Source organism: Dama dama, chromosome 10 (assembly GCF_033118175.1).
Source record: "Dama dama isolate Ldn47 chromosome 10, ASM3311817v1, whole genome shotgun sequence".
Lineage (NCBI taxonomy): Eukaryota > Metazoa > Chordata > Mammalia > Artiodactyla > Cervidae > Dama > Dama dama.
The window spans coordinates 2,235,834-2,246,802 of NC_083690.1; the positions used below are offsets into that span (position 1 = coordinate 2,235,834).

The 10,969-nt window shown below is 63.9% G+C and overlaps 1 protein-coding gene across 2 annotated transcripts in view; it reads left to right on the top strand.

Annotated features, from left to right (window-relative positions):
• Positions 1-9,808, top strand: part of RAB11FIP3 (RAB11 family interacting protein 3) — a 58,014-nt gene extending 48,206 nt beyond the window's left edge. For both annotated transcript variants that reach the window (XM_061152419.1, XM_061152420.1), the window contains 8 exons: positions 901-994; positions 2,134-2,237; positions 5,273-5,413; positions 7,403-7,484; positions 7,915-8,052; positions 8,130-8,285; positions 8,356-8,496; positions 8,624-9,808. In XM_061152419.1, the coding sequence (XP_061008402.1) occupies positions 901-994; positions 2,134-2,237; positions 5,273-5,413; positions 7,403-7,484; positions 7,915-8,052; positions 8,130-8,285; positions 8,356-8,496; positions 8,624-8,737 (970 nt within the window). In that variant the 3' untranslated portion in view covers positions 8,738-9,808. The remainder of the gene's footprint in view (positions 1-900; positions 995-2,133; positions 2,238-5,272; positions 5,414-7,402; positions 7,485-7,914; positions 8,053-8,129; positions 8,286-8,355; positions 8,497-8,623) is intronic.
• Positions 9,809-10,969: the final 1,161 nt, after the last annotated feature.

Consider the following 10,969-nt stretch of genomic DNA (forward strand, 5'->3'; position numbering starts at 1 on the left):
CCAGGCATGGCCCCTCCTCGGAACAGTCTCTGGGCCAGGAGCTCATGTTCAGGTCTCGCTGTGGACGCGGACATGGAGCGCCTCAGTGGGAGCTGATGCTGTCCTCCCGGCCCTGCGGGGTCAGTGAAGTCCACAGCCCGGCGCCAATACGTCCCCCAGGGCACCGTCGGGCTTGAGGCCCCTGGGCACGAAGATGCCCTTCTTTGTTCTCCTGAGATTGTTTCTGGAAAAAGATGAAAAGAATGTAGAAGCTTGGTCAGTACTGAAAAGGAGATAGAGCTTCCTTCATACGTTTGATAGAGCGCTCGTTTTAACAGCGTTTTACTGAACCGGCTCTCCGTGCTCTGTCCTTAGCTGCGTGACCGCCTGCGGGAGCCCGTGCCCTAGCACAGTGGGGATGCCCGGCCTCCTCAGGGTCACACCACGCTGAGTCTCTTGTGCGTCACGGTCGTGGGCCTGTTCGGCCGCCGGAGCCCCGCACCTGGGCCCATGGCTGCCCCTGGTGGCGCGCCTGCAAGTCAGACACAGAGAGGGCGCCAAAGTCCTGGTGCCCCCAGACCCTGACCCTGAGCACGGTTCACCAGCTCAGGGGAAGTGAGATTATTTCATATTGCCGAGAGGGGTGACGTCCTGTTTTATTGCCCAAGTACAAAGTACCCGGCCCAGGAGCTGGCAGAGGAGGAGGCCGGGCCTGTGAGGCCCTCGCTAGCCTGGCCCTTGGTCGCAGCGTCCTGCCGGAAGGCCCTTCAGTGGAGCCCTGCCCGCTGCCCCGGGGCTCTGCCTCTGCACAGTCCTGGGCTTGCTCACGCGCACAGGCCTGGCCCCGTAGTCGCTCCCCTTCTCTGCTCTCCTCGCCCCGCTGAAGGACCTCTGGACGGGCCTGTTATCTCTCCTCCACAGGCATCTGCAGCAGTCAGGGGCCCTGACCATGGACGCCCTGCAGGACCCTCCCCCAGGCCCTGTGGAGGGAGTGGACGAGGACATCGCGGACAAGGTGGGCCCTGGACCGGTGGCAGGGCCGGCGGGTGTGGTGGGCGAGGTGTGCAGAGCGTGGTGGGAGGCGGGGCTGGCACTGTGGGGGCTGAGCAGACCCCAGCAGCCCTGCTGGTCTCTGGCGGGCGCCGTCAGGGTCGGCAGCCTCGGGTAAACAGGAGACAGACACCTGTTCACGGAGAGGTGCTGGGTGGGCCGCAGTGATCCCGGAGCCAGGGCCCCGAGCCAGGCCGTGGGTGGAATCCACTGCTCCGGAGAGGTTCCTCAGGGAGGGGCCGCCTTCCTCTGGCCAAGGTCATGAGGCTCAGGGCTCCAGGACGTGTAGGGGCCGGGTAACGGCACAGCCCTGCCTCCTGTCCACCTCCCCGTCCACCCTCCTCCCCCCACCTCCCCATCCGCCCGCCTCCCTGTCCACCCGCCTTCCTGTCCACCCTTCTCCCCCCACCTCCCCGTCCACCCTCCTCCCCGTCCACCCTCCTCCCCCCACCTCCTCGTCCACCCTCCTCCCCATCCACCCGCCTCCCCGCCCACCCTCCTCACATCACCTCCCCGTCCACCCACCTCCCCATCCGCCCGCCTCCCCGTCCACCCTCCTCCCCATCCACCCGCCTCCCCGTCCCCCCGCCTCCCACTACCTCCCCGCCCACCCTCCTCCCCCCACCTCCCCGTCCGCCCTCTTCCCCGTCCACCTGCCGCCCTGTCCAACTGCCTCCCTGTCCACCCTCTTCCCCATCCACCCTCCTCCCCATCTGCCAGCCTCCCCCTCCACCCCCCTGCTCCCCATCCACCCTTCCCCTCCCCTCCTCCCTGTCCACTTCTCCTGGACCTGCTCTCTGCAGCGTCTCAGTTCTGCCGAGCCCTCCCCGCTCTCCAGTTTGGTGGCCTGGTCATCACACCTCTCACCACCTGCTGAGTGTGCCGGGCTCCCTGAGGCGGGCGGGGCTGACCCTGGCCCTTCTGTGCACGCACTGCCCCTGCAGAGCAGTGCCTGGCCGCCCTTGAGGCCCGAGGGTGCAGTGTGCACCCTGCCCTCACTGGTGCTCCCGGCTCTCCAACCTGGGCGTGTGGCCTCCAGGACCATCTGCCTGGGGCACGCACTCTCCCAGCCCCTTGTTCTCAAGCCACCATCTCACTCCCCAGGTTGTCTTCCTGGAGAAGCGGGTGTCAGAACTGGAAAAGGACACAGCTGCCAACGGGGAGCAGCATAGCCGGCTGCGGCAGGAGAACCTCCAGCTGGTGCACAGGTGAGGGCAGGGACACAGGTGAGGGCAGGGACACAGGTGAGGGCAGGCGCACAGGTGAGGGCAGGCACACAGGTGAGGGCACGGACACACAGGTGAGGGCACGGACACACAGGTGAGGGCAGGCGGCACAGGTGAGGGCAGGGGGCACAGGTGAGGGCAGGGACACAGGTGAGGGCAGGCACACAGGTGAGGGCAGGACACACAGGTGAGGGCAGGGACACAGGTGAGGGCAGGGACACACAGGTGAGGGCAAGGACACACGTGAGGGCAGGCACACAGGTGAGGGCAGGGACACAGGTGAGGGCACGGACACACAGGTGAGGGCAAGATGCACAGGTGAGGGCAAGATACACAGGTGAGCACAGGGCACACAGGTGAGGGCAGGCACACAGGTGAGGGCAGGCGGCACAGGTGAGTGCAGGGGGCACAGGTGAGAGCACGGACACAGGTGAGGGCAGGCACACAGGTGAGGGCAGGGCACACAGGTGAGGGCAGGCACACAGGTGAGGGCAGGCACACAGGTGAGGGCAGGCACACACGTGAGGGCACGGACACAGGTGAGGGCAGGCGGCACAGGTGAGTGCAGGGGGCACAGGTGAGGGCACGGACACAGGTGAGGGCAGGGCACACAGGTGAGGGCAGGGACACAGGTGAGGGCACGGACACAGGTGAGGGCAGGCGGCACAGGTGAGGGCAGGGGGCACAGGTGAGGGCACGGACACAGGTGAGGGCAGGGCACACAGGTGAGGGCAGGGACACAGGTGAGGGCAGGCACACAGGTGAGGGCAGGCACACAGGTGAGGGCAGGGACACAGGTGAGGGCAGGGCACACAGGTGAGGGCACGGACACAGGTGAGGGCAGGGCACACAGGTGAGGGCAGGCACACAGGTGAGGGCACGGACACACAGGTGAGGGCAGGGACACAGGTGAGGGCAGGGCACACAGGTGAGGGCAGGCACACAGGTGAGGGCACGGACACACAGGTGAGGGCAGGGACACAGGTGAGGGCACAGACACACAGGTGAGGGCAGGCACACAGGTGAGGGCAGGGCACACAGGTCAGCACAGGGTGCAGATCTCTTGCAGCCTACAAGGTGCGATCCAGCCTCTGGTTGTTCTCCCCTTAGGTTCTGTAGGCGCCGCCCCACATCCAGCTGCTCCGGGCCGTCTCTCTGGGTGCTGGTGGGGTGAGCGAGGCTCTCCCTGAGGAAAGGGCAAGGGAGGGCCCCTCAAGAGCAGCCAGGGCCACACTGTATCCTTGGAACACCTAGCTGGGCTTCCCATCTGGGGGCGTCTGGCGTGTGCCCCCATTCCAAGAACCTGTCCTGATGCAGGACTGCATCATGTCTGAGTCCCCCTGGACTAGGAGACCAAGACTCGGGGGCTCAGAGACAGTGCTGGGCCCTGGGTGGGGGTGGCCAGACAGCTCTCTCAGACGACGGATGGGCCTTCTGGCCTGACGGGCGTTTATCAGTCACCCACACGCTGGTGAAAAGCCCAACCTGCCCTGCCCTTCCCGCCAGCCCCAGGCCGTCCATGCCTGGCTGCTGGGCCGCTCCTCCTGGTTTTGCCTGAGTCCCCTCGGACCGCGCGCCTGGGGCTGCTTGCGTTTCCCAGCCTGCAACCCCCATGGCCTTTTTTCCTGCATGTGACAAGTTCCACCTGTGTCCCCCACATCTGGTTTCTTATCCTCCAGATTCCACATCTTCACCCACTTGGTTTCTAAACAGAGGCCCTGCTCAAGGCACAGGAGCCCAGCTCCCTAAGGCCTCACGTGTCTGAAAAAGGCTTTGTGCCCCGGCGCCCCCCACCACCGACAAGTGGCTGAGTCTGGGATTCCGCTGGGAGCCACCCCGGGCAGCCTGCTCCTCTGCAGTCTGTCCGTCTCTTAGCAGGGCCCTGGCATCGCTGGGCTCACAGCTGTGTGGGTCCCGCTCCCTCCCCAGGTGCTGGGAGGGTGCTGCTGAGCCAGGGGCAGGAGGTCCTAGCCCTTAAATCTGGAAAGTGGCTCCCTCAGCTTCAGGAGGATCGTTCCTAGGACTGTTCCTCTGTGTAGTTTCTCCCGTTTTCTCTCTAGTTCAGTAGTCAGTCTGCACTTCTGTTAGTCAGGTGTTAGACCTTCTGGACTGTTCTCCTTTCCTTTACTTTCCTGTTCTCTGACTTTCTCCTTCTTTCTTGCTATGTGATGATTCTTAGTTTTTTTCTTTCAGTTCCTCTTGAATTCAGAATTTTCTTGTGTTGGAGTTTTAATTGCTAAGAGCTTCCTCTGTTGTACGTCGCTCCTGTGACAGCTGCTGTCTCGTGGATGTGGCGTCTCTGGCCTCTGAGGCTGACAGTTGCAGCGTCTCCCGCAAGATGTGTGTCTCCTTCGGGTTGTTCTTCCTGTTTGCTCTGGACGTTTTGTGTTAGCTGATGGTGTCTGGTGGTCTTCGGCCTACTGTGTACTCTGAGGTGCAGGCACCAAAAAGCAGATGAGAAGCCCTGTGTGCAGGGCAGCTGGGGGTGCGTGCGCCAGCCCTGCCATCCTGGGAGGCCTCCTGCAAGTAGGTGTGGTGGTCTGGGAAGATACCAGGGCTGGGGTCTCCATGCGGACATTCCATCTGTCCCCGAGTTCTTGCAACACCTGCCTTTACATCTGACCTTGTGGGGGGCAGTGTGTAAACCACGTCCCCAATCTGGAGTAGCAGGTTGAGGCGCCCAGGGCCAGGCACCTCTCAGGCTTGTCCCGAGATGGTCTCCCACTCACACCCAGCAAGCTGACGGCCACTGTAGGTGCAAGCCGGGGTGGGGGTGAGGTCCCCCAAGAACAATGGGGACTGTCCCCGCTGTCAGGACTGTGCTGGGGTCTGAAGCCCAGGCACCCTCAGTGTGGGGTGGAGGCTCCTTTGGGGGACACGTCTCCTGCTTCAGAACCGCCCTTGACGAGAGCTGTGGCCGTGGGGCATCCTCAGTGCCTGCCTGTCCCTCCTCTGGGCAGGGCCACTCTCCAGGTCCGGGCACAGCATCTCAGGACAGTCTCCCCCTCTACCGGCAGAGCCAACGCCCTGGAGGAACAGCTCAAGGAGCAGGAGCTGAGAGCCTGCGAGATGGTCCTGGAGGAGACCCGCAAGCAGAAGGAGCTCCTGTGCAAGATGGAGCGGGAGAAGAGCATCGAGATCGAGAACCTGCAGGCCAGGTGGGGGAGCGGGGGGAGGGGAAGATGGGGATGGGGCGGAGGGGGGCAGAAGGGGGCGATGGAGGATGGGGGAGGGGAGGTGGGGGGAGATGGGGCAGGGGAGGGGGACTGGGGGAGGAGGGGGGAGATGGAGCGGGGGAGGGGGATGGGGGCAGGAGGGGGTGGGCAGGTCGGGGAGGGGAGATGGGGACCAGCGGGGCCGGCGGACAGGGACAAGGACGAGACACAGCTGCGCTGTCAGCACACAGCCCTCCACCCCAGGGCACGACACCTAGGAACAAAGTTAGCTGTAGGAACAGTGGGAAAACATTTGTAAAGAAAACTGGAAGACTGTGCTGAAGGCCGCGATTATTGGGATCAAAGACGGACACCACCTGGATGTCACCTTCTCTAATCTTTCTCGTGAGGACATTACACCAACCAAATCAAAGTCACCATCTTTCTTTAAGGCAACTTGAGAACATTACCCTGGGCTCCCCTGAAGGCACGCGCCTTAAATAGTCAGGAAAGGGCAGCAGGCTCCATGCACATGCCCATAAAGGCGCAGGAGGGGACCAGGAACTTGGTCTGTGGTGTCCACGCACGGTGACACGTGCATCTCAAAACTGGCCAAGAACCTAAATGCCCTCAGGGTGTCGGTCAGCTATGGGGTCCCTGACAAGGGTTCCCGCCGTCCTCCTGCAGTCACTGTCTTTGTGACTGAATGGCCCCACCCTCGGCCTTCAGCAGGCAGCAGTGATTCATGACTCCAGGCCCTTAAGCCTGTGCTTCTGTCCGGCTCTTACAGCTGGAAAATACATTTGGACACATTTTCAGTGGCGGGCAGCAGGAGGGGCTGCACGCAGAGCTGTGCTGGGGTCTCCCTGGACAGAGGCCTCCTGGGGGCAGACCTGTGGCGCAGCACCCAGGACAACCTTCTTGCTGGACCTCAGCACAGTGGGGTCAGCGGACTTTGGGAGAGCCTCTCTGTGGGGCCCTGTGCACTGGCCTGTGGGTGCCATGGGTGGGCCATCCTGCTGGTTGAACAGGCAGCAGCTGGGGCCGAAGGTGGATGGGGCCACAAGAGGCCCTCAGGGAGCGAGACGGCATTCAGGTCACCACCTGCCCTGTGCACCTCAGTCAGCAGCTCCTCATGCCTGGACCCGCAGCCCTGGGGGTTCAGGGCGTGAGGGAACCAGGGCTCCTGGGAGAAGAGCGGGCATGTGACTGGGCCAGAGGAAAACCAGCAGAAGTGGGGAGGTAGTGGAGCACAGTCAGGCGGCACATCACGGGCTCCGGGTGGGCAGAGCTGGGACACAACGGGAGCCTCTGCCAGAGCCTGGGCCGATGAGGAGCCCGAGCAACACATGGAGAAGCCCCCTTGGGGGTCCCTGGAGCCTGGACGGGGCCCGTGACTAGAAGACAGAGGACAGACGGGAAAAGCAGAACCTGACCAAGGAGACACCTGGCAGACAGACCACCCAGTGGTCCAGGTCAACGTCACGCAGGGTGCGAAGGTTACCCCCCTCTGTGGGGCTCTCCCCAGACCCACAGCCTGTCCAGTCACCAGAGGACCCCAGACAAGCCCAGCCTGAGGGGCACCCACCAAACACAGGGCCAGGCCTGCTCAGAATATCACGGTCACGAAGAGCGGGGAAGCCCAGAGATGCTGCAGCCCCGAGGGGACAGAGGAGCCGTGATGATGTCGTGGTGTGGGGACCCGACGGGAAGGGGCGTCGGGGGGAGGCTGGGTCAAGGCCGTGGCTTGGTCACCCATGTTTCCAGTGTGTGTGACAGATGCCACGAGAACGAGCAGATGTCTCGAGAAGCCGCCAGGGGCTCGGGGTCCAGGGACCTGCTCTGTGGCGACAGCTTTTCTGTAAATGTGAGGCTTCCCCACACCTGAGGTGTGGACGCCGTCCTGGCTTGTGAGGAGCTCTGGCCCCTGTGTGGGCATGTGTGGTGGTCGCGGACAGCTCCGCGGGTCCCAGCCTAGTCCTTGTGCCCCAGGCTGCAGCAGCTGGACGAGGAGAACAGTGAGCTGAGGTCCTGCACGCCCTGCCTGAAGGCCAACATCGAGCGCCTGGAGGAGGTGAGCTGCCCCCCGGCTCCCCATGCTCCTCCCGGGGTACCTGTGGGCCACCAGGACCTGAGACAGGGTCTCCAAGGTGAGGGAGCTGCCCAGATGGTAGTGACATGGGGCCCCTGGGCTGAGGGAGCTAGGACAGGCGGGACCTGGCCCTCCCTTTGCCAAAAGGTGCATGGCCCTGCCTGGCTTCTCGGGGTCCTTGGGCCTGGAAAGTTACACTTAGATGAACCCCTGATTTGAACCAGGATGCTGTCCTTGAGGGGCTGACTGCAGCTGGGCTGCTGTGCACCCTGAGGACACCTGGGAGCACTTGGGTCCAGCCCCTGCTCCTGTGTGGGTCCCACCTCCCCCCCAGACACAGTAGCTGGGGCTGGGGGGGGCTGTGAGGGACTGCGGCATGCGGGCGTGTCCATGGCCGCCTTCTTTCTTACAGGAGAAGCAGAAGCTGCTGGATGAGATTGAGGAGCTGTCCGTGCGGCTCAGCAACGAGCAGGAGAACAGGCGGAAGTTGGGGGACCGGCTGAGCCACGAGAGGCACCAGTTCCAGAGGGACAAGGAGGCCACCCAGGAGGTGAGCAGGGGCTGCCCCCATGGGTGCTGGGACCGCCCAGAAGCCCTGCGGCCTGGTTGAGCCTGCCCCCCCCGCAGCTGATCGAGGACCTGCGCAAGCAGCTGGAGCACCTGCAGCTCTTCAAGCTGGAGGCCGAGCAGCGGAGGGGCCGCAGCAGCAGCGTGGGCCTGCAGGAATACCACAGCCGCACGCGGGAGAGCGAGCTGGAGCAGGAGGTCCGCAGGCTCAAGCAGGTGCGCTGGGGCCGGACCCGGCGGGAGGGCCTGCCCCATGCGCCTGGGAGTGACGCCCTGTGTCCCCCAGGACAACCGCAGCCTGAAGGAGCAGAATGACGAGCTCAATGGGCAGATCATCAACTTGAGCATCCAGGGCGCCAGGAGCCTCTTCTCCACGGCCTTCTCCGAGTCCTTGGCCGCGGAGATCAGCTCAGTCTCCCGAGATGAGGTAACGACCCCGCCCCCACGTGGCCCCGCCCCCCCAGGTGCCCCACGCAGCCCGCCCCCCGACATGGCCTGCAGGCATCCGCAGTCCAGACCCCAGGCACCAACCCCACGCCCCCTCCACCCCCCAGCTCATGGACGCCATTCAGAAGCAGGAAGAGATCAATTTCCGGTTGCAAGACTACATCGACAGGATCATCGTGGCCATCATGGAGACCAACCCATCCATCCTGGAGGTCAAGTAGCCACAGGAAGGCTCCGCCCAGCACGCCTGGTCTCCCTTGCCCAGCAGGAGGACACAGCTGAGCCGGGGTGGGGCCGGATGAGGGGCTCCAGGACAGCCTCCGGCTGGGCGAGCCCCTCTGACCTCCTGTGCTTCCCGCCCGGTCGGGGAGGAAGGGAAACGGGTCCCCCGGAGTGCTGCTCCCCACGGCCATCAGGTGCCCTGCCCGGTGCCGTCCAGGCCTGCGCTGCCCCTGGACGGCACACAGGCCCTGGAACCCTGGCGCCAGACGTGGCGGGGGGATAGGCAGGCGAGGACAGTGCCATCAAAGTCCAGCCAGGCGCTTCTGTGCCCCCAGCTTTCCTGGGTTGTTTGGGCCGGCACCCAACTGGAAGGGGCCCCTTGGTCCAGCGTGAAGCCTGGGGGCCTGCGGGTCACAGGACCGTGCCCCCAGCTACACCCTGGCTGCACTAATCCTATGATGTGAGAGCCACCAGGTGGGGGGTCCCCATGCAGATGTCCAGTGCTCCCAGGAGTCCGCACATCTGGGGCCAGTTTCCTCCGGGAGTCAGAGGTCTTTAGGAGCTGCAGTCTCTCTGCCAGGTGCACTTTGCAGGAGGCCAGGCAGGGCTGGCTCCCATGTCCAGAGGTCAGGGCCTTCCTGGCGGCTTGGGGGCTCCTTCAAGGAGCAGCAGCGTCACCCCCCGGGGCTGCGGGCCTGCCCCAGGGCCTGAGTGCGGCCAGGAGCCTCCTGGAGCGGGTGGGGTGGGGGCCCTGCTGGTGCGAGCATGTACGTGAGGGAGTGTGTGTGCGTGCGAGCGTGTGAGCATGTGTGTGGCCCTGTGTCCTTCCGCCCTCTGCGTGGCCCACCTTCTACACTAAGGTTTAAGATGTTGCCTCGTATTGTACATTCTGGGGAAAGCCTCGGGTGTAAATCAGTGTAAACTTGGAGGAGAGATTTTTCTATCATGTAGAGTAGGTATTTTTTATAGATTGAAGGTTGATCAATTTTTTAATACTTCCAAGAGAGAAAACTATCTGTGTATACACATGAAATATATATATATGTACAATAATAAACACTGGAACTCTGCTCCCCGCCCTGCCATGCCCTGCCACACAGCCTGGGTCTGTTTCTGTGAACTTGAGCTGCCCCAAGCCCTTCTCACAGACGCCGGGCACTGACCTGCACGCTCACCCTGTTTTCACCCCAGAAAAGAGCTCCCGGCCACGTGACAGCAGCCTGGATGACACGGGATGTGAGCGCCCAGGGGCCCCAACACCAGTGAGAGGCAGTGCTGAGGGGCTGGCCAGGGGCTCCCTGCAGCACCCCCGGGCTGGGCAGCAGGAGGCCTGGTCCGGCCAGCCCCTCCCAGAGGCGGTGTGCGGGATTGCCCCGCCAGGCTGGGCCCCAGGGGAGCCCAACTGGGGCACCTCCTGGGCCAGGGCGATACGGTGGGGCCTCAGGGCTGTGTTCATGGTAGGACAAGGCCCTGAGTGTGGCCTGGCTGCTGACATGGTGCCAGGGGCCAGCTGGGTAGAACCCATGGACCATGTAATCATGGATCAAGAGGGCTCCAGGAGGGGCAGGCACAGAGCACCCGAAGGAAGACACTGGAGAGGCACAGGCCCCATGAGACTGTGGGGTAAGGCTTGACAGGGGGGCCAGGGCAGGAGGGCCCGGGTGGTTCTAAGGGTGAGTGGCCAAGTCTGACTTCAAGGGGGATGTCAGCTAGCAGTCCCCAACACTCGATCCCCTAGCTAGGTGCCTGTGACACCCAGCACTGAGGTACCTGTGTACCAGACGCAGGTGGAGACAGGCCCTGCCTGACAACCCAGTGGGGCAGAGAGGGGCTTGAGTCAGGGCTGCTAACCACATGGCTCCAGGTGACCGCAGACGGGCCTGCCTGCAGGAAGCAGGGCCCCCTGGCCTCGTCCTCAGCTGGGGGTGGGGCACTAGAATCAGAGGGTTGCCAGGGGCCTGGGCACTGTGGGGGGCAATTGGAGGGTGTGGATGTGTCACGGGAGTTCTGCCTGGAGCCTGCACCCTGGCCAGGATTCCAGGGGGCCTAGAGAAAGGATCAGGCCCCCCTCCATGCTCCTGGTGCTAAGGGGTGGCTCCCCAGAGTCGACTCAGGGCCTCACCGAGTTCAGTAGTGGAGCTGGGACTTGTACCTGTCCCCCCATCCCCGGTCCACGGTCACATGCCCAGGGCAGCCAGGGAAGGCAGCACTAGGCCAGGCCTTGGGCTGCA